Source organism: Eriocheir sinensis, chromosome 69 (assembly GCF_024679095.1).
Source record: "Eriocheir sinensis breed Jianghai 21 chromosome 69, ASM2467909v1, whole genome shotgun sequence".
Taxonomy (NCBI): Eukaryota; Metazoa; Arthropoda; class Malacostraca; order Decapoda; family Varunidae; genus Eriocheir; species Eriocheir sinensis.
Window position 1 is genome coordinate 2,465,971 of NC_066577.1, and position 27,500 is coordinate 2,493,470.

The 27,500-nt window shown below is 43.0% G+C and overlaps 1 protein-coding gene and 1 long non-coding RNA gene across 6 annotated transcripts in view; both read right to left on the bottom strand.

The window, feature by feature from the left end:
- LOC126988318 (rab11 family-interacting protein 1-like) overlaps positions 1-27,500 on the bottom strand; it is a gene marked incomplete at its 5' end in the record, with an annotated part of 45,929 nt that overhangs the window by 14,124 nt on the left and 4,305 nt on the right. Inside the window, 8 exons of the mRNA XM_050846374.1 lie at positions 734-1,849; positions 10,631-10,711; positions 11,178-11,256; positions 11,916-12,082; positions 13,248-13,313; positions 14,692-14,855; positions 15,664-15,801; positions 22,550-22,655. Coding sequence (XP_050702331.1) covers positions 734-1,849; positions 10,631-10,711; positions 11,178-11,256; positions 11,916-12,082; positions 13,248-13,313; positions 14,692-14,855; positions 15,664-15,801; positions 22,550-22,655 — 1,917 coding nt within the window. The remainder of the gene's footprint in view (positions 1-733; positions 1,850-10,630; positions 10,712-11,177; positions 11,257-11,915; positions 12,083-13,247; positions 13,314-14,691; positions 14,856-15,663; positions 15,802-22,549; positions 22,656-27,500) is intronic.
- Positions 8,045-10,620, bottom strand: LOC126988368 (uncharacterized). 5 transcript variants are annotated; one of them, XR_007741845.1, is made up of 4 exons: positions 9,976-10,620; positions 9,674-9,927; positions 9,484-9,558; positions 8,045-9,365 (listed from the first exon to the last, which is right to left on the bottom strand). It is a non-coding gene; the product is annotated as an uncharacterized LOC126988368 (long non-coding RNA). The 5 variants fall into 5 exon arrangements; XR_007741844.1 differs by having other exon boundaries at positions 8,045-9,325; positions 9,441-9,558; XR_007741843.1 differs by having other exon boundaries at positions 8,045-8,178; positions 8,318-9,558.

The following is a 27,500-nucleotide window of genomic DNA, read 5'->3' on the forward strand; positions in this document are numbered from 1 at the left end:
TGGGAGGAGGGAAGGAGGGAAGGAAGGATACTGGACAAGGTAGATAGAAAAGAAAGAAAAGGAAGATAGAAAGAAGCGTATGGTTTGAGGAATGAATGGAGGGAGGAAGGAAGAAAACTGGGACAAATTAGCTGGAGGAGGAGGAAAATGGAGAGGAGGAAGACAGCAAGAAACATGTAGCAGAAGAAATAAGTGGATGGAGGAAGAAAGGAAGGATGATAACCAAGATAGGCATGAGGAGAAGAGGATAAAGGAGAGGGAGAAGCCAGTGGATGAAGGAATGGGAGGGAGGGAAGGAGTGAATGGAGAAAAGGGAAATAGAAAAAAAGTGGATGGATAGAGTAACGGAGGGAAGGAGAGGATGGACGGAAGGAAAATAGTCAGCTAGGCAGGGAACGGACTGACAGAGGGGAGGAATGGGAGGGAGGGAAGGAGTGATTGGAGGAAAGGGAAACAGAAAAATATGGATGGATGGAGGGAGGGAAGGAGAGGATGGACGGAAGGAAAATAGTAAGCTAGGCAGGAGGAATGGATGAAGGAACGGACTGACAGAGGGGAGGAATGGGAGGGAGGGAAGGAGTGATTGGAGGAAAGGGAAATAGAAAAATGTGGATGGATGGATGGAGGGAAGGAAGGAGAGGATGGACGGAAGGAAAATAGTAAGCTAGGCAGGAGGAATGGATGAAGGAACGGACTGACAGAGGAAGGAGGCACCATCAAGACTCCTACTCACTAGCATTCCTGCCATACAGTTTCCTTTCCCACTCATCCAGGACTGGCGGGCTGGTGGGCTTCTCATGGAGGGAGCCCGAGCGCACCACCGCCGCCCCGGGCCTCTCCGCCAAGCCTGGGGTGCCCCGACTGGACGAGGATGAGGTGGGGGCTGGGGAGGGGACTGAACTACTATCCTTGGGGGTATTGGGGGCTGACGGGGTTCCTGAATCGGAGCTGAAGGTGAATATCGAGGAGGAGGTTGACGTTGGGGGTTTTGGCCGAGGGAAGGTGTCGGTCTTGGCCTGGAATGCGGGCGGGGACAAGGGGGATATGGCCTCATTCTCGACAAGTGATATCTTTGCTGAGGCCGTTGCTAAGGCTGCCAGTGCGAACCCTTTTCCTTTGCCATCCTTAGACTTCGGGGACATGGGTAACGGTGCGGGCTGGTCATAAGCCTTTTGGGTAGGGGTGGAGGAGGTGCTGAAGGACCGACTCTTGGCTACCGGGGCCTGGAGGAGCTCTGGGGTGCTGGCTGGGGCGTCAGTTACACTAGATGAGCGCCCCGATCGTATTGGCTTAGCTGGGGCGAGAGACTCTGAGGTTGATTTACCCAAGGAGGATTTCTTACTGATGGGGGCTTTACTGGGTACTGGGGTGGGATCCGGGATTATCTTGGGACTCTTGGGGGACTCTGGGGGTGGAGTGGCCGGGGTACGTGGGGTGTCCTTAACTGGGGAAGGCACTTGGGGGAGTTTCCGGACGGCGGGGACTGGCTCAGGGGAGGAGTCCTGGCTGGGGAGGGAGTCCTTGCCGCCAACACTACTTGTCAGGGAGCTGGGGAGGGCCGAGTCAGGGGAGGAGGAGCCACGAGCAAGCGTCTTCTGGCCTGGCAGTGTGATGGGGGTGAGGTTGGGGAAGGTGAGGGTGGGTGGAGTCTGGGGCTGGGTGGGTGGGGTCTGGGGCTGGGTGGTTGGGGGCGGGGGCTGGGTGGTGGGGGGTGGGGGCTGGGTGGTGGGGGGCGGGGGCTGGTGAGGCGGGGGCTGGCGAGGCGGGGGCTGGCGGGGCGGCAGGGGGGAGGGCTCGGGGGAGGGTGTGGGGGAGTCCAGGGCTATTGTGGGGACCTCCATGATGCTCCCTGGAAGTCAACAGTTATGTCGTCACACTCACACGTCGGATGTACGTACACACACACACACACACACACACACACACACACACACACACACACACACACACACACATTTATATACACCACACACACACACGCACGCAGCATTAAGCAACACTACACATGTACAGTTTTTACACACACACACACACACACACACACACACACACACACACACATACTCAGTGGTTAGTCAGTCACGGGAATCATCTCCACCACCACCACCACCACCACCAGCACCTCCACCCACCCATCCTCCCTCCCTCCCATCAACACCACTCAATCACCAACATTTTTAGAACAACAACAACTACTACAACATCACTACCATTATTTATACCACTAACTTCCTCTGTCAAGTTAAAACACACAAATTTAAACAAAAACTATGACAATAATCACAAGTTAACCTGGTAGCAGCGACGGGCCAAATTTGTGCCATGATATAAACCCCCCAAAATAAATGAAACATAATCTGATCACAAATGCTTTGATATATATTATGAAATGGTTTGTGTGAGCGGTGATTTTTTCTCATTTTTCTCGCTTGGAGGGACCATTAAGAAACATGATCCCCGCTGCTACCGGGTTAATATACAATGATTACTACAATGAATGGGAAACATGAGTACACTGGAGAGTATATGCACTTCACTATACATTGCACTGAAAAAAAAAAAAAAAAAAGTTAGTGTATGATAATCCCAGTGTAGTTACTTTTTTGTTCCTGGAGACCACACACTCATATCTTGTGTTAGTAGAATTCAACTTCTTGCAGACTTCTTATGTTCTTATGTTATCTTTTTATAATTTTGGTGCCATAATGGATGCTAAATATAACTAGACAGCCTATAGGAGACAACTATATTAAACATTTCAACCAAAGAGAAAGAGACATACAGACAGATAGAGAGAGAGAACAGTTAGGTACAAAACTAAATGGACTACCGTATGTATTTTCTAACCAACTAGAGAGAGAGAAAGAGATGGAAACAGACAGAAAGAGAGAGAAAAACAGCAATTAGGAGTCATATCAAGTGACCTTTAAACAGACAGAAACAGAGAGAAAAACAGCAATTAGGAGTCATATCAAGTGACCTTTAAACAGACAGAAACAGAGAGAAAAACAGCAATTAGGAGTCATATCAAGTGACCTTTAAACAGACAGAAACAGAGAGAAAAACAGCAATTAGGAGTCATATCAAGTGACCTTTAAACATTTCCTCCTACCTTCACACTAGAAAGATGGAGCAAGGGAGAGAGAAAGAGATCAGATCCTTAAGGCTTACAAATACAGGCTGAGGCAGTGGGCTAAGGCTGCAATGGAGGCTTGACTCAATGCAGTAATGAGTAATAATAATAATAATAAAGATGATAATAATGCTGCAAAATCATATTGAGGCTCTTGTGGCAGGCCAGGGAAGGGCAGGTCAGGGCAGGACAGAAGGCTGAGTGGGCAGATACAGGCCAGAGGGACACTCACGTTCGTAGGGGTGACTGACTGACTGAGGGGGTCCTAGGAGACATCAGACCATTGGTAATTCCTCACGACCTGATCACGTGCTGGACCCGTAATACCAGTGGTTCTCCAAATCATGTCACTGTTTGTTTGGGTGTATTGTGTGTGCTGGAGAGCCAACTGTGGGGTTACTGGAGTGGATTTTTAAGTAGCTACAGCACCAACTGTGGGGTTCCTTGAGTAGATTCTTGAGTAGCTAAGGACTTGTATCACTTCTCTTTCCTAATGCCTCTTCTGTAGAAATTCCTTATGGAGTGAAGTGCTTCTCTCCACTTGCTCCTTTTCACATTTCCTTGAGTAACTAAATGGCTTTTCTAATCTCAGGCCTTTTCCCTGGAGCTCCCTCATGGACTGAAGCAGCTCTCTTCCTCCTCTTCACACATCTCATCTCTGCCCACTCCACTCTTCTCCCACCTTCCCTAACCCTCTTGCAAATCTTGTCATTACTGACATTAAACCAAAGGTGTTACCACCACACACTGAAGTGATGTTCAGTATGTAAGTGTTTAAAATAGTAACACACTGAATGATGTCACCCACTTTTTGGGAGGCCACTGCATTCTGCCTCATGACCTGCCTCTTCAGCCAGTGTTCTTCATATTTACTTTTTTCACACCGACTCAGTTTTACAGTAATACTCAGTATTACCCACACAATCCATTTTGAAGCCTCTTGACTCTACTAAGCATGATCTACCCCCCAACAATGTTTACAAATCCAGCTTGCATGAAACAACTAACAAACACATTTCACCACATGGGTGCAAAAACGTAATGCTTAACCATCACGCTACAATTATAGGGTTAACTGTTCAGTCTCTAGAGAGAATAAATCCAGCAGAATAACAGAACAGCAAAGCTAACTTCCACTGCCTTCAGCCACAGCCTTTCAGCCACAAGGAAAAAAAATAATCCACTCCCACTTTCTCAGAAACACACACAGCAGTAATCACCTGTAGTTCCTGACATGCCACAAGACTATATGTATACAATATTTCTGTGCATCAGTAAAAAATGTACAATGAGCACCAATGAGAACCTAACTTATATAGGCTACTGTACATGCCTTCTCCACACAAGTGTTTAATTCAAAACACAACACATTTCCCTAGTAATACAAACCCAACAACTTCTTGCAGCATATTACAGATCCATAGTAATTTTATCGATCTCTAAACATACACTAACAAACAATATACATTCTAAAGATAATGAGTTAGCTATTATAGATGATGCAAACTGTTCTACTCTGTCTCTGTCTCTCTGTCTTTGTATATGCAGCCCAACTCTTGCTTACAACACTCCAGCCATTGTGGTAATTTTGGGTCATTCCTTAACCCGGTAGCAGCGACGAGCCAAATTTGTGGTTTTACCGTGTAGCAGCGACGGGCCAAATATGTGCCATGATATAAACCCACAAAAATAGATGATACATAAACTGATCACAAATGCATTGATATATATTATGAAATGGTTTGTGTGAGTGATGATTTTTTCTCATTTTTCTCGCTTAGAGGGACCAATAAGAAACATGATCCCCTCTGCTACCAGGTTAACCAGTTTTGTCTGGCAGATCAGCTCAGGTCAGATCAATGTGTGCTTGTGGGACTGACTTGGAAAACCAGTGCTATTCATATGTATAAGCAGGATTAACTGATAACATATGGGGGAAAACCTATGACTTTTTCTAGAGGTCAGAAGTTTTCGCTGAACCAAACTTGAACCAATCCATTTTGACATACATTCTCTTATTCTAAAATTCTAATTCTTTCCATTCTTTTCTACTTATTTCTCTTATTCATCTTCCTATTCTTATTTTGTTACTATTATTCCTACTGTCTCATCCCCAGCAAAATAGGTCTTATTGTATTAACACGATTGTCACCATTTTAACCTGGTAACAGCGACGGGCCAAATTTGTGGCTTTACCGTGTGCCAGCAATGGGCAAAATTTCTACCATGATATAAGCCCCCCAAATAGATGATGCACAAACTGATCACAAATGCATTGGTACTATATATTATGAAATGGTTTGCGTGAGTGATGATTTTTTCTCATTAATTCGCTTAGAGGGGCCATTAAGATACATGTTCCCCACAGCTACCAGGTTAAGGAATTCACCACCATCACCATCGCCACCATAAGAATCAAGTGGGTTTGCAACAGTGGTAGTGGTTTCAGTAGTAGTAACAGTGGATGTGGTGAGGGTGATGGTTGTGATGCAGGTGGTGGGGATGATAATAATGGTGATGGTAGTGGTGATGGTGGTGGTGGTGATGGTGGTGGTGGTGATGATGATGGTGGTAATGGTGTAGAAGGCTGTAATGGTGAGGGTGATGGTTGTGATGCAGGTGGTGGGGATGATAATGGTGATGGTGATGGTAATGGTGGTGGTGGTGGTGGTGGTGGTGATGATGATGGTGGTAATGGTGTAAAAGGCTGTAATGGTGGTGGTGGTGGTGGTGGGGGTGTTGGTGGTGGGGGTGTTGGTGGTGGCAGTGGTGGTGGTGGTGGTGGTGGTGAATCCTCATCTCCCACAGGAAACAATTTTACTCTCCAGTGAACCGCATGGAAGACTCACCCCAACCAGTGTTATTACTACGATCATTGTTTTTATCGGCATTATTATTATTATCATTGTTATTAAGGTTATTTTTTTCACTCATAACACACACACCACATTGAACCAGTCGCAGGAACTCACACGCACCTCACACTACTCTCGATGATTTCCTTCAATATATTTTGGGTACATTTAACTGTGAAAGGTCCTAGCAAATACTTATTTTCTCCTTATCAAATCTACTGTAATTCTTTTAATATATATTGGGTGTATCAAGATCATATATTTGGGGTTCATTTAAATGTGAAAGGTCCCAGCAAACATCTTTTCTCCTTATCAAATCTACAGCAAATCTTCTAATATATTTTGGGCATATCAAGATAATATATTTTGGTTTATTTAACTGTGAAAGGTACTAGCAAACATCTTTTTCTCCTTATCAAATCTACGGTAAATCTCTTAATATATTTTGGGCACTTCAAGATGGTGTTTTACTCTCAGACTTACATGACAAACCTTATATACTAACTCTCACTTGACCTTCTCCTTCTGTTTCTCTTTCCCACATATACACACATATAAATAAATACCCATGCAATATAATCCAATGCCTGACACATACCCACATTTACACACATACAAACACACACAGACACACACACATACACAGGTTTATTAGGGCATGTGTGTGCTTGTGTATGCATGTGTGTGTGTGTGTGGTTCCCAAGATGCCATAATATTAGTCTGGAGTGCAGGATTGTGCTTCTAAAACTACCAACTGATGATACAAATGTTGCACCACACAGTCAACCAGTTCTGGAGTGCAAGGTGTGTCTCTAGGATTATAAAAAGGAACTCTATATGGTACAATTATTTCCACTATCAGTGCATTACACACAAACACACATACGCACACACACACACACATTCCCACGCCCTCACCGACACCTACACACCCACCCACACACATACAGTTTACCCGCCATGACAAGCAAGATAAATTTGTAACAGGTAAAGTAAATTTTGTATCCATCAGTTCTTCCTACACCACTTCTCGAGAGTCTACATTTCATTCTGCCATTGATTTACCATTCATATTATTGACACAGCCTTGGAAATTAAAAAAAAATGTCACCAACTGATGCAGACATTCATTTACATTATTGATCCTGACTGGAATGATCTAAGATTCTAAAAAGTATATAAGCCGTTGGTAAGTTGAATTTTTGAGTGGTCTGGTAAGCAAAATCCGGTTCTTACAAATGACTGCATATACTCACTTAAATTACTGACTTGTAGGCCTCTAAAAATTAATGTATTCCCTGTAAATTTCTGGCTGGCTCCCCTACTCACACTATCACCAATAATACATACCACATTACTGACAGAGGGGTGTGTGCTGATGGTGGTCACACACACACACACACACACACACATACACACACATACACACACAATATACGCTTACTCACACGCACATACACTCACTCTTCCATACACACACACACATACATACAAGTGCAGTATATAATGATTAGTACAGGTAACACACACACACACACACATACACATTACAATCCCCAAACACAAACACAACCAAACAATTAAATGCAAGTGCAGAATAATAGTATTGTTACCCCAACCCACAACAACACATTAACAACACAACACAATAGCTAAGTGAGGTGCAAGGGGGGGGGAAGGGGTAGGTGAGGAGGAAAGGAAGCAGTTATTGTACATCATATTATATCAGCGCCAGAAACACATATTAACACAACTGGGTACAACACACGCACACATATGCAGACACTCACACGCACACATTGCATCATAACACAACATGGTACTTCTATATACAAGCTCGGAACTTAGTACAGGAGGGAATAGAGGGAACAGGGAAAGGAGGAAAGGAAATACTAAATAAATGCCTACTGTCCTAATAACATAATCCTGGTTAATATAATGTGACTTCTAATAGGCCAGTTAGCATAATGGCATCAGTTAGCTTAATGGAACTCACTAAGAGGAGATAAAGGAGCAGGGAGAAAGGAAAGGAAATACTACCAAAATACCTACTTGCCTACTGCCCTAATAACATAATCCTGGTTAATATAATGACTTCTAATAGACCAGTTAACATAATGGCATCAGTTAGCTTAATGGAACTCACTAAGAGGAGGTAAGGGAGTGGAGAGAAAGGAAAGGAAATACTACCTGCTTGCCTACTGCCCTAATACATAATCCTGGTTAATATAATGTGACTTCTAATAGGCCAGTTAGCATAATGGCATCAGTTAGCTTAATGGAACTCACTAAGGATAAGGGAGCAGGGAGAAAGGAAAGGAAATACTACCTGCTTGTCTACTGCCCTAATACATAATCCTGGTTAATATGACTTCTAATAGACAAGCTAGCATAATGGCATCAGTTAGCTTAATGGAACTCACTAAGAGGGATAAAAGGAGCAGAATAAAGGGGAAGGACATGCCTGCTTACTGCCCTCATAACTTATGCTCCCTAATTTGACTGCTGATAGACTAGTTAGCATAATGAAACCAGTTAAGGGGGAGCAGGAAAAGAGCGAAATGCCTGCTTGATGACTACCCTAATCACATAGTCCTGCTTGGCTTAATGTGACTGCTGATAGACTATTTTAGAATAATGAAAATAGTTAGTTAGCATTCTTTGTTTCTTTGATCTTATATGGGTAGTAATAAGGTAGTTTAAGGCAAAATAAGTGACTTGAAAATATATACCCACTTACTACCACTATTACTACATGCAGGATTTCTTTGAGCTATACCCTTGCTGTGCTTCAAACTGTCATGTGGTTCGTCAAAATTAACCCCAGATCCTAGCAACAGATCCACATAACTGAGATAATGGCCATTCAAAAACTACGCAACACCAGAGAGGGGGAGGAGGAGGTGCAGCCATAAGATACATAACATTTTCAGACTTTTTCACCTATGTTTCTTAACCCCTTGACTGAGGATTTCCGACAAGAAGACATCACCAAGCTACAGGAATGGAACAAAAAGTGGCTGCTACAACTCAATGAAGAAAAATGTGAAGTCCTGCACCTTGGAAGGGGATATCAAGCACACCAATACCACATGGGAAACACTCCACTATCCACCACAGAGGCAGAGAAAGACTTGGGAGTAAATGTTACCAGGCTACCAGTGAAGGCTAAATCCGTGCCAATCGCAGCGGACGGGTTGAGAGAAATAGCTTTGGGCATATTATCCTTTTTTTAATACTAATTTGTGCCTTATATATTTGTTATTATTTGTTGCCATTGTTTCCTACTTCAACTCTATTCCTATTTCTACTCCTCATCCTTCCCTTCCTCCTCCTCCTCCTCCTTTTCCTCCTTTATTTTCTCACATCAAAGTAACCTTCCTTCTCTTCCTCCTCCTCTAACTTCAAACCCTCTATTCCTCCTCCTCATCCTTCCCTTCCTCCTTCTTCACCTCCTCCTCCTTTTCCTCCTTTATTTCGTCACATCAAAGTCACCTTCCTTCTCTTCCTCCTCCTCTAACTTCAAACCCTCTATTCCTCCTCCTCATCCTTCCCTTCCTTCTTCTTCACCTCCTCCTCCTCCTTTATTTCATCACATCAAAGTCACCTTCCTTCTCTTCCTCCTCCTCCTCCTACTTCAAACCCTCTATTCCTCCTCCTCATCCTTCCCTTCCTTCTTCTTCACTTCCTCCTCCATGTTCTCACCCCAAAGTCATATTCCTACTCCTCTCCCCCTCTTCCTCCTTCTCATTCTCCATTCTTTCTATCTAACCCATTATGTACCTTTGACATTTAGCAATTATTCTTCATGACCACAGCAAAGCAGAGATCCCACATATGTAACTTTTGAGGCCTAACTGACTGACTATCTAATGATAAACCTAACCTAACCTAACCTGACTACCTTAACTGACTAACCAATGATAAACCTAACCTAACCTAACCTGACTACCTTAACTGACTAACCAATGATAAACCTAATCTAACCTAACCTGACTACCTTAACTGACTAACCAATGATAAACCTAACCTAACCTAACCTGACTACCTTAACTGACTAACCAATGATAAACATAACCTAACCTAACCTGACTACTTTAACTGACTAACTAATGATAAACATAACCTAACCTAACCTAACTACTTTAGACACTCATTATTCTTTATCTTCATTACCACAGCATTACATGAGCCCTGCAAATGGGACTCGTAACTGACTAAATCTGCCGTACTCGGACTAACTCACACACAGCACACACACAACAGCCTCACATCAACCGTAACCACTGACACCTACAGCAGGAAAGCCACCAGGGCAGAGTGAAGGAGAAGGAAAAGGAGAAGGTGGTTTTGTTGGGGTTGTTAACATTATGGATGGAGGGGGAGAGGGGAGTGTCCGAGGAGGGGGACTCACATCTCTGTTCCCCAGACTTAGGGTTAGAGGAGGAATCAAGAACATCAGGGGCTGGGGACTCACTTTCAATTAGCCGAGAATACTGAATGGGGGTTTCGATGGTGGTGGGGGACTGGGGCAGGGGAGGCAGGGGAGGTGGGTGAGGGCTGGGGGACTTATTTCTATAGCGAGCTGACTTAGGGGAAGAAAAGAGAGTGAAGGGGGACCGTAGGCGTTTGGGGGGCTTACCTCCTAGTCGCGCTGGCTTGGGGGGGGCGTGGGGCTCGGAGAGGGGGGTGGTGTTTCCATTGAGGCCCATCCCTTCATCCTCTGTGGAGTGACGGAATGGAAGGAGTGTTAGTTACTGTTAGGTTAGGTTAGGTTAGGTCATTGCCTCTGTATTATTCCTCTTGTTCCACTAATTGTACAGGTCTGCCCCACATTATGATGGTTAATACACATCATTTGCTAAGTATATAAGTGGGTAAGTACATAAGTAGGTAAGTATATGAGTAGATAAGTAAGTATATGCAGTTAACCCAGTAGCAGTGATGGGCCAAATTTGTGGATTTACCGTGTACCAGTGACGGGACAAATTTTTGCCATGATATAAACCCAAAAAAATAGATGATGCATGAACTGATCACAAATGCGTTGATATATATTATGAAATGGTTTACGTGTGTGATGATGATTTTTTCTCATTTTTCTCGCTTAGAGGGTCCTTTAAGAAATATGATCCCCGCAGCAACCGGGTTAAAATACGGTAAGATAGGTCAGTCAGTGTGTCCCTTACCTTGTTGTAGGGATGAGCCTCGGGACACGGTGCTGTAGGGGCTGCTGGACCTCGTGTTGACCCGCACCTCCTCGCTGAACTGGTGTTAGGGGTGAGAAACAGAAGTGTGTGTTATTAAGGGAGATTATTTGGTGTGGACTGTTTGAATGTGGACAGTTATTAGCAGCCATCAACAGCCTCCATTACTTCTATTTTGTTCTTCCTCCTCGTCCTCCTCTTCCTCCTCCTTATGTTCTTCTTACACTCTTCCTCCTTGAACTCCTCTTCCTTCCTTTCTTCCATTCTCTCCATTTCCACCATTAAACTAACAGGCCTCCTCCTCCTCCTCCTCTCCATCCCTTCCTCCTACTCCTCCTCCTTACCCAATGTCATCCTCCTACTCCTCCTCCTCTTCCTCCTTTTTCTCTCCCCAAAATCCTTCTCTCCTTCTCTTTCTCCTACTTCAACTCTATTCCTATTTCTACTCCTCATCCTTCCCTTCCTCCTTTATTTCCTCACATCAAAGTCATCTTAATATTCCTTCTCTTCCTCCTCCTCCTACTTCAAACCCTCTATTCCTCCTCCTCATCCTTCCCTTCCTCCTCCTCCTCCTAACTCCTCTCTCCCTCTTCCTCCTATTCATTCTCCGTTCAATCTTTTCCTCCCCATTCCATTCCTCCTCTTTCTATTCCTATTCCATCCTATCTATTCCTCTTATTCCCCTTACTCCTCCATCCTTTCCCTCCTCCTCCTCCTCACCCCGAAGTCGTCCTCATCACTGTCGGAGATCACGCCGGGGTCCGCATCGCCCGCCCGCTGCTTGGATTGCATCAGCTCTGACGGGAAGCCCTGGCCATCCTCTGTGCTCTCCTTGCGGCTCTTCTTCTTCTTGCCTGGCTTCTGCGCTATCTTGTCGATCTTGTGGCCTGAAGGAAGAGGACGAGGAGGAAGTAGGTTAAAGATGAAAAGAGGTGCAGGATATCATTAGTTTTCTCCTTCCTTTCTCTATCTCTACCTATCTATTTTCATCTTTGTCTGTCTTGTCTATCTTGTGGCCTGAAGGAAGAGGAGAAGGGGGAAGTAGGTTAGAGATGAAAAGAGGTGCAGGATGTCATTAGTTTTCTCCTTCCTTTTTTCCATCTCTACCTATCTATTTTTATCTTTGTCTGTCTTGTCGATCTTGTGGCCTGAAGGAAGAGGAGAAGGGGGAAGTAGGTTAGAGATGAAAAGAGGTGCAAGATGTGATTAGTTTTCTCCTTCCCTTTTTCCATCTCTACCTATCTATTTTTTTATCTTTTTGTCTGTCTTGTCGATCTTGTGGCCTGAAGGAAGAGGAGAAGGAGGAAGCAAGTTAGAGATGAAAAGAGGTGCAGGATGTGATTAGTTTTCTCCTTCCCTTTTTCCATCTCTACCTATCTATTTTCATCTTTGTCTGTCTTGTCTATCTTGTGGCCTGAAGGAAGAGGAGAAGGGGGAAGTAAGTTAGAGATGAACAGAGGTGCAGGATATCATTAGTTTTCTCCTTCCCTTTTTCCATCTCTACCTATCTATTTTTATCTTTGTCTGTCTTGTCGATCTTGTGGCCTGAAGGAAGAGGAGAAGGAGGAAGCAAGTTAGAGATAAAAAGAGGTGCAGGATATCATTAGTTTTCTCCTTCCTTTTTCTATCTCTACCTATCTATTTTTTTATCTTTGTCTGTCTTGTCGATCTTGTGGCCTGAAGGAAGAGGAGAAGGAGGAAGCAAGTTAGAGATGAAAAGAGGTGCAAGATGTATTAGTTTTCTCCTTTCCTTTTTCCATCTCTACCTATTTATTTTTATCTTTGTCTGTCTTGTCGATCTTGTGGCCTGAAGGAGGAGGAGAAAGAGGTTTAAAGATGTAAAGATATGTAAGATGTCAACTTTTTTTTCTCTCTCCATATCTATATTTGTCTATCTCTCTGTTTAAGTGAGATGTCTGTTTTTTCTCTATATATGTATATCTTTATCTGTCTATCTATCTGCCTGTTTACCTGTCTTGTCAAAAGGAAGGAAGGAAGAAGGGAAGAAGGGAGAGAAAGGATGTAATATGATGAAAGGCCAATTATACTTACTGACGGATTTGGCAAAGCTCTTAATGTTGGCTTTCTCCTTGTTCCCGAGACTCATCAAGCTGCCGCCTGGAACACACAAAACAAAGACATTATTAATACATGGAATAAACAAAAATTAAGAGAGAACACGAAAGAGATTAATTGACAGAGTACATACATAACTACATTGATAAACTCCTGCCCTTAAAAAAAATGTATATATCAGGACATAGAAAAAACAATAAAAAAAGAAGAAAAAATTAATTGATAATGTTACATATATAAGTAAATGGATACACTCCCTAATGGAACACACAAAGAAAACGTCTACATAATAAAACATAAACAGAGAGAGAAAATAAAAGAAGGAACTGATGGACAAGAGTTACATAGCTATTACGATAGATTACTAATACAAATAGTCCCTTCACCTAAACAGCAACAGAATAAACAATAAAGAGGTGGAGGAGGAGAAAAAAAAACATCAAAAGTGGATAAGGAAGAGCGGGATAAAAAAAAAATTAATGAAAGGAAAAGGAATAAGGGAAAGAACAGAAGGAAGAGGAGGAGGAAGAGGAGGAGGGGGAGGAGAAATCGTGTTACATCAGGGAACATAAAAGGGAAAGGAGAAAGAGAGAGGGAGAAAACGGAGGAGGAAAAAAAGGAAGATGATACATAAAAGACAATGAAGGTAAGGAGAACAATAGCAATGAAGAGGAAGAGGAGGAGGAGGAGGAGGAGGAGTAAAAAGGAGGAGGAAGAGGAGTAAAAAGGAGGAGGATGGTTAGGAAAAAAAGATAACATTCCTTCCCTACGTCCTTGAGAGGAAGAAGAGGAGGAGGAGAAGTTAAAATAAGAATAGGAACCAAAAAAAAAGGAAAAAAAGAGGGGAGGAGTTTAAATTCGACAACAATGGAGGAGATTAAAAAGGGAAAAATTATAAGAAAGGTGAGGGAAAAGATAGAAAAAATGAAGGAAGAATATATGTAAGAAGAAGGAAGGATGGAAAGATTAACAAACTATAGAAGAAGGGAAGGGAGAAAAGAAGAATGTAGGAAGAAAAAAGAAACTCATTATGAAAGAAGACAAGGAAAAAGGAAAGAAGGAAGGAAGTTAGAATGCAGGAAGAAGAAAAGAGAAATAATGAAGAAAGAGAAAAGAAAGGAAGGAGAGAAGGAAAGAAGAATGGAGGAGGAAGAAAAGAGGAAATATGAAACAAAGAAAGAGAAACAATGAAATAAGAGAAAAGAAAGGAAGGAGAGAAGAACGGAGGAGGAAGAAAAGAGGAGATATGAAACAAAGAAAGAGAAAAAGACAGAAAAAGAACAAAAGAAAAGAGGAAGATAGTAAAAAAGACAGGAAGGAATAAAGAAGGAGAGGACATAGAGAGGAAATGAAGGCAGTAAGAATACACAGGAAACAGAAAAAAAGGGGTACAAAATAAACACAAAAACAGTATAATCACCCAAGTTCTTCAGCGAGGTGATGGACTTGTTCTTCTTCTTGTCGGCAGAGACGTCCAAAAGCGATCCGGACTTGACGGTGAAGGCCACACGCACCTCAAGGTCACCCCGCTCCTTCTCCCCCTTCTTGCGGTCCTTGTCTGGCTTGCCCTTCAGCTTGTGCCACCTGCAGGGACGAAGGGAGGGAGGAAGAGCGTTATTTCCCACCCCCAGACATAGGATTACACTATATCCTCGCCCTCTCTGCGTATATAAGCAAAAACTGAACCGATTATGTTCTTCTTTCTCGAATTCCTCTTCCTTCTCCCCTCCTTCTCCTCCTCCTTTTTCTTCTCTTTCATATCTCCATTCCTACCAAACAGCTCTCCTCCTCCTCCTCCTCCTCTCCCTCTCTGCATATATAAGGAAAGATTGGACCGATTGTTATGCTTTTCTTCCTCGAACTTCCCTACCTTCTCCCCTCCTCCTCCTCCTCCTTCTTCTTTTCTTTCATTATCTCCATTCCTATATAATAGCTCTCCTCCTCCTCCTCCTCCTCCTCCTCCTTACTGAACTGAATCGAAGCAGGCCAGATGGATTGAAAGGAGAGCAGATGTTTTTGCCTAGTTATATTTATCTAACTGTTACCTACCACTGGGTCAAAGGGCCAACTGATTGAAGATGAGCACCACAACTATAGTTTAATGCACTCACCTGTACCCCTACCTCACCTGCATAAGGTCTGTGTGGTCTGACAATCTATGTAAATCTATGGTCGGTATTATAAGGCACTTTCAGTTCTCACATCAGCTATTTCTAAAGGTCAAACAGGGGGGCAATCGGGCTCTAATGAGTGTTTCTTAAGGTTCAATGTACAGAGGAAGGGTCAAACTACCACCAGGGGTCATAAAACTAATACTGGAAATGCACAAAACTCCAACGAAAGCCTTGGCAAATATGTGAACTTGGACCCTTTGTAAATCTCTCTTCCTCACCTATTTCTGGGTCTCTCGTACACATCGAACTCGGACAGCGGCATGTGCATTTGTCCGAGGAACTCATCCATGCCCAGGGCGTTGCGGTGGTACACGGTGAGGCTGAGCGCCGCCGTGTTGCCGTGCGATGGGATGGCCCTGGAACGGGGAAAGGTTGGAGGGTGAAAAGTATGTCCCCGAAAAGTGCATCAGGGCATAAATAAGTGGAGGACGCATGCAGGACAGATGATAAAATGAGCATAACAGTACAATGCGATGGAGGGAAGGAAGGAAGGAAGAGCCATATTGTAGGGTATTGAAAGGGTGGAGGGTGAAAAGTATGTCCCCGAAAAGTGCATCAGGGCATAAATAAGTGGAGGACGCATGCAGGACAGATGATAAAATGAGCATAACAGTACAATGCGATGGAGGGAAGGAAGGAAGGAAGGAAGAGCCATATTGTAAGGTATTGAAGAGATTTATAAAGTGTGTTGCCGTGCGATGGGATGGCCCTGGTAGGTGGAAAGGTTGAAGGGTGATAAGTTTGCCTCCAAAAGGTGCATCGAGACATAAATAAGTGGAGGGCGTAGGACAGATAATAAAATGAGCGTAGATAACAGTACATTGGATTGGATTACTCTGAATGATTACGGAAGAAAGAGGGAGAAAGAGAATAATAAGTTAGCCTCCTACAAGTACGTTAGATAGAAGACATAAATAAAGATCAGAAGATGGGAAGTTAGCATTAGAAAGACATAGATAATAAGGATTGGGTATGAGAACTTAGCCTCAAATAAGAACGTTAGATAAAATACATAAATAAAGGTCAGAGAATGGGAAGCTAGCATTAGAAAGACGTAGATAATAAGGATTGGGTATGAGAAGTTAGCCTCAAATAAGAACGTCAGATAGAAGACATAAATAAAGGTCAGAGGATGGGAAGTTAGCATTAGAAAGACATAGACAGTAAAGGATTGGGTATGAGAAGTTAGCCTCAAATAAGAACGTTAGATAGAAGACATAAATAAAGGTCAGAGAATGGGAAGTTAGCATTAGAAAGACATAGATAATAAGGATTGGGTATGAGAACTTAGCCTCAAATAAGAACGTTAGATAGAATACATAAATAAAGGTCAGAGAATGGGAAGCTAGCATTAGAAAGACGTAGATAATAAGGATTGGGTATGAGAAGTTAGCCTCAAATAAGTACGTTAGATAAGACATAAATAAAGGTCAGAGGATGGGAAGTTAGCATTAGAAAGACACATAGATAGTAAAGGATTGGGTATGAGAAGTTAGCCTCCAATAAGAACGTTAGATAGAAGACATAAATAAAGGTCAGAGGATGGGAAGTTAGCATTAGAAAGACATAGATAGTAAAGGATTGGGTATGAGAAGTTAGCCTCCAATAAGAACGTTAGATAGAAGACATAAATAAAGATCAGAGGATGGGAAGTTAGTATTAGAAAGACAGAGATAGTAAAGGATTGGGTATGAGAAGTTAGCCTCAAATAAGTACGTTAGATAAGACATAAATAAAGGTCAGAGAATGGGAAGTTAGCATTAGAAAGACATAGATAGTAAAGGATTGGGTATGAGAAGTTAGCCTCAAATAAGTACGTTAGATAAGACATAAATAAAGATCAGAGGATGGGAAGTTAGCATTAAGAAGACATACTGTAGATAGTAAAGGATTGGGTATGAGAAGTTAGCCTCAAATAAGAACGTTAGATAAGACATAAATAAAGGTCAGAGAATGGGAAGTTAGCATTAGAAAGACATAGATAATAAGGATTGGGTATGAGAACTTAGCCTCAAATAAGAACGTTAGATAGAAGACATAAATAAAGATCAGAGGATGGGAAGTTATCATTAGAAAGACACATAGATAGTAAAGGATTGGGTATGAGAAGGTAGCCTCAAATAAGTACGTTAGATAAGACATAAATAAAGATCAGAGGATGGGAAGTTATCATTAGAAAGACACATAGATAGTAAAGGATTGGGTATGAGAAGTTAGCCTCAAATAAGTACGTTAGATAAGACATAAATAAAGATCAGAGGATGGGAAGTTAGCATTAGAAAGACATAGATAATAAGGATTGGGAATGAGAAGTTAGCCTCAAATAAGTACGTTAGATAAGACATAAATAAAGATCAGAGGATGGGAAGTTAGCATTAAGAAGACATACTGTAGATAGTAAAGGATTGGGTATGAGAAGTTAGCCTCAAATAAGTACGTTAGATAAGACATAAATAAAGATCAGAGGATGGGAAGTTAGCATTAAGAAGACATACTGTAGATAGTAAAGGATTGGGTATGAGAAGTTAAACTGACAGAAGAGCGTTAGGTCATAATAGTAAAGGACAGAGTGTGAGGAGTTAACCAGTAAAAAGGATAGAACACAATATAGGAGGGACGGTGCACGGTAAAAATGGCACAGGTAAAAATGGCAAAGGTAAAAATGGCACAGGTAAAAATGGCACAGGTAAAAATGGCACGGTAAAAATGGCACAGGTAAAAATGGCATGGTAAAAATGGCACAGGTAAAAATGGCACGGTAAAAATGGCACAGGTAAAAATGGCACAGGTAAAAATGGCACCAGCGGAAAAGTAGGAAAAAATAGCAATTATTGAAACAGCATACCAAATATAACTCTCTTTAATAACATAGTAGGGACATAGTAGCTACATATTGGATTAGGTAAGCCCTGCATGTTTATAAGGGGAGGGATAACGAAGAAAGAGGCATAGTAAGAGGCAATAGAGTATAGTATAATGACAGCAATCAGTGGCTTACAGGAATGTATAGAGGACTTAATGCTTATTGGATTGGATTGCTCGTTAGTGTTGAAGAACGGAGAGAAAGTATGAAGTGGCAGACTATAACGATTTAGTGATTTGTAATGACATAAATCAGTGACTTAAGAGGATATAGACAAGGGGAAGGACTTAGAAGCTAGTACGTACATATAATGCAATGAAAACTACACAAAAACATAGGATTGGATATTAATAGAATGCAATGAATCAAAAACAACGTATAAATCAGTAAATAAATAGATAAATAAATAAATAGAGGTGTGTATAAAATAATGAACATAACAAATAGGTCCGTAGTGTGTGTGTGTGTGTGTGTGTGTGTGTGTGTGTGTGTGTGTGTGTGTGTGTGTGTGTGTGTGTGTGTGTGTGTGATAAGGGAGATAAAGTACAGGTGGGAGGAGATCCACAGATAATTAATGGGTAGGTAAGCAAGCTGAAGGGTGGGAAAAAAAAGTAATTGTAAGTCTTTAATTACATGAGTATTAACGTGGGAGGGGACACGAGTGGGTAATGGATGGGAGGAGGAGGAGGAGGAGGAGGGAGAGGAGGAGTAAGTGGGAGAAAGGGGGGACGGGGAGAGAAGGGAGGAAATAAGGAAGGGAAGAGATAAATAGATAGAAAGACGGATAGAAAGACAGGCAGATGAAGAAATAGATCGGAGGAGGAGGAAGAAATAGGAGAGGAGGGAAGAAGGGAAGAAGGGATGAGAAAAATAAAAGAAAGGGTGAGAGGAGCAAAGAAACGAAAATAAGAAAGGAGAGAGACAGATAGATAGACAGATAGATAGACAGACAGATAGATAGATAGATGGAAAGATAGAAAGAGGTAGATAGATGGATAGAGAAAGATAAGTAAATAGAGACAGGGAGAACTTACCATAGCACACACACACACACACACACCTGGCTCCTCCCACACAGGTATACACACACAGGTATGACTCAGGCGTCAGGTATGTGTACACTAATACTTCCTCTAGTGTATACGTGTGTGTGTGTGTGTGTGTGTGTGTGTGTGTGTGTGTGTGTGTGTGTGTGTGTGTGTGTGTGTGTGTGTGTGTGTGTGTGTGAAAGCGGAAAGACATAATTAATAGATAGATAGATAGATAGATAAGGAGAGAGATAACACAGAGATAAGAACGCGAATCAATAATGGAAGAAAAAAAGGAAGGAGAAAATGATGAAATATAATAAATAAATAAAAATATAATAAACAAATCGAGAGAAACAAAGGAAATGGATAAAAGCGGAAATATCGAAAGACAAGAGAAAAGAAAGAGGGAAATAACGAAGGAGTGACGATGGGAGAGGAGGAAGAAGGACGCAAAAAGGAGAATGGGGAAGGAATATGAAAAGGTAAGAGAAGGAAGGAAAAGGAAGGAGAAAGAGACAATAAAATGAAGGGTGGAATGAAGAGAGAGGAGGAAGAGGAAAAGATGAGGAAAAGGAGGGAAGAAGAGGAAGAGGAGAAGAGGAGTGGAGAAAAAAGTAGAGGTAGGATGAGACAGCATGAGAGAAGAAAGAGGGAGGAGGACAAGAAGAGGGAAGAAGAAGAAGAAGAAGAAGAAGAGTAAGGTTAGGTTCGGCTCATAACCTCTTATATGGGTGAATCCGGGAAGAAAAAAAAAAGAAATTGGGGTCACACACACACACACACACACACACACACACACACACACACACACACACACACACACACACACACACACACACACCGTTTATCACCCACAACAATCACCACCATAACAATCTTTACCATCACGAGAGAGAGAGAGAGAGAGAGAGAGAGAGAGAGAGAGAGAGATGGGTGAGATATTTTGCCGTTTTCATCCTCCGCCCACAACTCTCTCTCTCTCTCTCTCTCTCTCTCTCACACACACACACACAGGTAAAGGCTAAATCAATTATCATATAGACAGCCACGATCAACTCTCTCTCTCTCTCTCTCTCTCTCTCTCTCTCTCTCTCTCTCTCTCTCTCTCTCTCTCTCATGACCTCCTGAACGCCTCTGTTGCTCTTTTGACCCTGTAATATGTAGGGTCCGGGAGGAGGAGGAGGAGGAGGAGGAGGAGGAGGAGGAGGAGGAGGAGGAGGAGGAGGAGGAAGACGAGGTGAGAAAGAACTGATCACGTCACAGTATATGATTTTTACACACACACACACACACACACACACACACACACACACACACACACACACACACACACACACACACACACACACACACACACACACACACTCTCTCTCTCTCTCTCTCTCTCTCTCTCTCTCTCTCTCTCTCTCTCTCTCTCTCTCTCTCTCTCTCTCTCTCTCACGTAACAATAGTGTGAAGTTTACCGTCCCCGAGAGAGAGAGAGAGAGAGAGAGAGAGAGAGAGAGAGAGAGAGAGAGACTTACCCGAATAAAGCCAAAAAAAATAAAAAAGGAAAACTGAAAGAAGAGGAAGAGGAAGCAGAAAAGTGGAAGAGGAGGAGGAGGGGGAGGAGGAGGAGGAAGACGACAAGCAGGTTACCGTTACTATATACCTCCTTTGAATTCCTACACACACACACACACACACACACACACACACACACACACACACACACTCTCTCTCTCTCTCTCTCTCTCTCTCTCTCTCTCTCTCTCTCTCTCTCTCTCTCTCTCTCTCTCTCTCTCTCTCTCTCTCATGATAAAAATAGTCATCTGTTTTATCTCATTCCTCCTCCTCCTCCCCCTTCTCCTCCTCCTCCTCCTTCTCCTCCTCCTTCTTTTCTTCCTCTATACAAACAAACACATTCATCCCAATACACTATTTGCATATCAATCCTCCTCCTCCTCCTCCTCTTCTTCTTCCTCCTCCTCCTCCTCCTCTTTCTCCTTTCCTTCTTCCTATCACCCTACATCAAAGCTAACATACCACAGCTCCTCCTCCTCTACCTTTTCCTCCTCCTCGTCCTCTTCTTTCCCCTATTTATGAGCGACTCTGCTTTCTGTTGCCTGTATTTCCATGTTTCTATGTTTCCTCTTTCTCCTCTGCATTCTCTTCCAACTCCATTTTCTCATCCGTCTTTTCTTCCCACGCCTTCTCCTTTATCTCTGTTGCTCCCACACCCTCACCTCCTCCTCCTCCTCTTTCCTCTAATTACACAAGATATGCTTTGTTTTCCTATTCTCCTCCTCCTCTTCGTCTTTTCTTTCATGTCTTTTTCTAGTCTAAAGCAAATATTCCTCCTCTTCCTCCTCCTCCTCTTCTTTCTCCTTTCCTTCGTCAAAAATTATTCCTCCTCCTCCTCCTCCTACATCTACTACTACTACTACTACAACTACTACCACAAACTATCTCTACCCTTCTGTATCATCCCCACCACTACTATCACCATTACCACTATTACTACTAATAATAATAATAATAATACTCCTATATATTCCTCCTCCTCCTCATCCTTCTCCTCATCCTCTGTGTGGTCTGAATATCTATGTAAATCTATGTAATTCCTCCTCCTATCACTCCCTCCCTCCCCCACAGCCCTTCCCTTCTACCACCACCCTATATAATCCTCATCATCATCATCATCCTTCTCCTCATCCTCTGTGTGGTCTGAATATCTATGTAAATCTATGTAATTCCTCCTCCTATCACTCCCTCCCTCCCCCACAGCCCTCCCCTTCTATCACCACCCTATATATTGCTCATCATCATCATCATCCTTCTCCTCATCCTCCGTGTGGTCTGAATATCTATGTAAATCTATGTAATTCCTCCTCCTATCACTCCTCCCTCCCCCACAGCCCTCCCCTTCTATCACCACCCTATATATTGCTCATCATCATCATCATCCTTCTCCTCATCCTCTGTGTGGTCTGAATATCTATGTAAATCTATGTAATTCCTCCTCCTATCACTCCCTCCCTCCCCCACAGCCCTCCCCTTCTATCACCACCTTATAATTATATTGCTCATCATCATCATCATCCTTCTCCTCATCCTCTGTGTGGTCTGAATATTTATGTAAATCTATGTAATTCCTCCTCCTATCACTCCCTCCCTCCCCCACAGCCCACCCCTTCTAGCACCACCCTCACAGCACCACCATATACTCACAGCTCGCACTCCTCATGCCACTCCACGGCGCTGGTCGCCTTCTCCTTGATGGACGTCTGGAACTTGTCCTTGCCCAGCGCGATGACCACGAAGGCGTCGTTGGTGTCTGCGGGGAGGGAGGGGGAGAATGACTGGGGTATTTTAGGATTCAGTACAATGACGTTAATGAGCAGAATATATGAAAAGAGGTATGGATAAGCAGTGTGTGTGGGGGGGTGGGGGTGGGGAGGGGGGGAGGGGTGCCAACATCAAGAAGTAAATCATAGGAGTCCAGAAAAGTTGCGGACAGTACATGATTCATACTTGCAATGTTTTTACACTATGGATACGGCAAGTACATCTTTTTTATTTACAACAGAGACAGCTCAAAGGCACAAAAATAGGAAACAATAATAAAAAAAAAAGCTGTTTCCTTATGTATATACTATAGTGAGGGAAAAGGAAGGGCCAAGGGAAAATTTTCAAAAGTATGACATCCTTCTCGGGGGGTTGTTGAAAATGGGTGATGTGGTGGGAGGGAGAGGGGGCGGGTGGGGGTTCCTTAAAATGCCCCCCCACCAAAAAAAAAAAAAAAAATATGACACCCTTTATGAACGGGCCTAAGCATAAATTAGATGAAATTAGGGGAAATTTTCAAAAGTATGACATGATCCTTCTCGGGGGGTTGTTGAAAATGGGTGACGTGGTGGGAGGGAAAGGGGGCGGGTGGGGGTTCCTAAAAATGCACCCCCCCAAAAAAAAAAGTATGACACCCTTTATGAACGGGCCTAAGCATAGTAGATGAAATAATGCTGTGTTGTGGAGGCAGTAGAGGGAGCGGGGGAGTGAGTGGGTGTTTGGAGTAGGAGGGGAAGGGATGCAAAGGTAAGAACTTTTGAGGTGAATGCGGGAGTGGGATGGAATGCGGGAGTGGGCGAGGGAATGGGGAAGGGTTGAGGTGAGGGGAGTGGGCGGAGGGAGTATCGGCGCAAAAGGATGTAGGAGTAACAATTTTAGCGGGGGGAATAAGTGAGAGGGATGGAGTGAAAAGGAAGTAAGTGTACAGTGGAAGAGAACAAGAGAAGCATTTCCAGATTCATTACAATTAGAACAATACAGCAGAAAATAAACCAAGGGAAATGAAGAAGCAAGCATACGAAACACGACGATGGTACTGCGTGAGGGGAAGGAGGGAAGGAAAGAGGGAGAGAGTGAGGGAAAGGGAGGAGAGAGTAAGATAGGAGGTTAAAGGATGTAAGCATGTGAGGAGAAGAACTTTGGAAGGGACAAGTGAAAAGGACTGAGTGGGAGGGAGTGGAAGAGAGCGGGCGTTGGAGGAGGAGGAGGAGGAGGAGGAGGAGGAGGAGGAGGAGGAGGAGGAGGAGGATGTGGGTGAGAGAGAGAGAGAGAGAGAGAGAGAGAGAGAGAGAGAGAGAGAGAGAGAGAGAGAGAGAGAGAGAGAGAGAGAGAGAGAGAGAGAGATCCCCGTATAATGCGACAGGCGTATGTATGTACAGGTGTGTGTGTGTGTGTGTGTGTGTGTGTGTATGAAGGACAACAGGATTACACAAAAATTTTCATATACACACACACACACACACACACACACACACACACACACTCACTCACACAAAGAGGTACGTGAACATCCATACACCATGTCATCTTACAGCATTATTTTCTCTCTCTCTCTCTCTCTCTCTCTCTCTCTCTCTCTCTCTCTCTCTCTCTCTCTCTCTCTCACACACGAGAGAGAGAGAGAGAGAGAGAGAGAGAGAGAGAGAGAGAGAGAGAGAGAGAGAGAATCAGAATCAGAATGCTTTATTCCATTAAAGTACAATGTACAATGGCTTTTCTCTTAATTACTAAATACTTTACATGTAGTACAGATATCATATATAAGACTTTCTTTAACTAATCTTTTATCTTAATTACTAAATATTTACATGGGATATCATATATAGGAACTTGCTAGATATAATACATATGTACGAGATAAGTGTATATTATGTCCTTCACGCGTTCTTTAGCAAAAGCCTCCTTGAAGAGCGTGAATAGTTAGGGCTTTCTTGAAGCTCGTGAGTGACAGGAGTTCTTTTATATTAGGGGGGAGCTTGTTCCATGCTCTTGGTCCACTTACTAATAGTGACCGCGCACCATTGTCTGTTCTCACTCTTGGGATAAATAGGTCTCCGTTTTGTCTCGTTACAAGTTCGTTAATTTGTGTTACATATGGTAAGTTTAGTAGCCACTCAGGATAATATTTATGGGTCACTTTATACACCATTATGTAGGGGAGGCGGTGGCTGAGTCGTCAAAGTAACGGCCTCGTGTTCAGGAGGACGCGAGTTCAATCCCCGCCCGGTGCCACCAAGCTGGGATTTTTCAGCCGCCGGCTTAGGCTTTAAACTACCCACATGCTGTCCAGAAGACCACCTATCAACCCGGACTCTAGATTCTAGGATCAAAGATGAGCTCCGGGAGGGCAGCATGAGCCAATGCAAGATGGCGCCACTATAAACACTCGCCTGCGCCAGAACGGGCTGGGCCGACCATCAGGACCCACCGGAATGAAGCCTTGGACCGACCATCAGGATCCACCGGGAAGAAGCCTACCGGCGCAATAGGCAGCAATGTAAAAAAAAAAAAAAAAAAAAAAAAACTGATCGAATTTAACTTTTTCTTTCATCTTTATCCACTTTAGTTCTTGTAACACAGGAGTAGCACGGTCGCGTCTTTTGTAGCCCCCAGCAGCAACTTTGGCAGCGAAGTTTTGCAGTTTTTGCACTCGCTGCATGAGGGTCTCATTGGTGTTGCCCCATATTTTTAGTCCGTAATTGATTAGACTTAACACTAGTGTCTTGATAACAATCACTCTGGTGTCCTTATCAAATATGTCCTTAATTCTGTTTATGAACATTATAACCCCTATTACTTTTTTGTTGAGTTGATGTATGTGTGTGTCGAACGTCATGTACTTGTCAAAGTAAACACCCAATATTTTAACATGTTTGCTTATTGGTATATCACTTCCGTCAAAGCTGATGGTCATATCATCTGGTAAGCTCGATAACAGTTGCCGTGTGCCGATAAATATAAATTGGGTTTTGTTAGAATTCAACATAAGGCCACTTTTTAGGAAGTAAGTCTTGGCATTCGACAGTGTTACTTTAGCTCTGGTTATTAGCTGGTCTATGTTATTAATGTTGTCACTGTGGATAAACTGTGTGTCATCTGCGTACTGAACCAGTATACAGTCGCTGATGTGATCTGAGATATCATTAACAAAAATAGTAAAAAGAATAGGGCCAAGGATAGAGCCTTGTGGGACTCCATGTGTTATTAAGGATTTGGGTGATATGTGATTGTTTAGCCGGACTGATTGAGTTCTGCTTGATAGGTAGTCTTGGATCCAGAGAGGGTCTATACGTAGTTTAAGGCATCGCTGCAGTAAAATGTCGTGGTTAACACAGTCGAATGCCTTCGATAAGTCACATAAAGTTATCAGAGTAATTCTCTTGTTATCTAGGTTACTATATACATTATTGGATATTACTGTGAGAGCAGTTTCAGTAGGCAGCTCCGGCCTGAATCCGTGTTGAGAGTTAGAAAGTAAAGCATTCCCTTCTAGGTGGTCAGAAAGTTGCTTAGCTACAATTTTTTCTAAGACCTTTGATATTACAGGGAGGAGAGATATAGGTCTGTAATTGGAGTTGATATTGCTATCCCCTCCTTTAAAAATCGGGACAACAATGGCATGTTTCCATGGGGTGGGAAATTTACCTGTGGCTATTGAGGTGTTGAATATGCATGTTAGGTAGAAGGCGGTAACAAAAAGGCTGTCTTTTATGAAATTTAAAGAAATGCCATCGCTACCTACAGCTTTGGTCTCCTTTAGTTTGGATATTGTTAGAATTACAGTCTCAACATCAACTGGTTTAGGTCTGAAGAAGTTAATTGTGTCTAAGTTATCAATAGTGAGAGAGAGAGAGAGAGAGAGAGAGAGAGAGAGAGAGAGAGAGGTCGTCCTAACACACACACACACACACACACGAGCCAGCCATCCGGTGTGACCTGATAAGATGAGAGGAGAGGAGGAGGAGGAAGAGGACGAGGAGACAGTAAAACAAACGGATGGCTGTAAAAATACATTCTCTCTCTCTCTCTCTCTCTCTCCCTAAAACCACATTCTTACAATATATATTTAATAAGATGTTGATGGCAAGGAGATTTAACTGCAGTGTTGATATATGTATTAAAAACTAACGAAAGATGATGTTAATACAATACTTATAATATAATATGGTTGGTATTCTCACATTATTGGGGAGGCGGTGGCTGAATGGATAGCGTGACGGCCCCGCGTTCGGGACGACGCGAGTTCAATCCCCGACCGGTGCCACCAAGTTGGGATTTTTCAGCCGCCGCCGAGTGGCTTAAAACTACCCATATATATGCTGTCCAGAAGACCACTTATCAACCCGGACTCTAGATTCTAGGATTAAAGATGAGCTCCGGGAGGGTAGCATGAGCCAATGCAAGATGGCGCCACTATATACACGCCTGCGCCAGAACGGGCTGGGCCGACCATCAGGACCCACCGGGAAGAAGCCTTGGACCGACCATCAGGATCCACCGGGAAGAAGCCTTGGACCTACCATCAGGATCCACCGGGAAGAAGCCTTGGACCTACCATCAGGATCCACCGGGAAGAAGCCTACCGGCGCAATAGGCTACGACGTAAAAAAAAAAATGCTTCCTCTTCTCACATCAAGTATATCCAAAGGCCGAAAAGGAGATCATTCGGGTTGTTCTAATGAGTGAGTGTTTTTGTAGGTTCATGGTATAGAACAGAGGTCGGCAACCCATAAATCTAGAAGAGCCAGTTTCTTCAAACTTGGCAGAAAAAGTCCTGCTGCAGCCGCTGAGTAAATTGTGAAAGGAAATTACGAAACATTCATGTTTCCTCCTT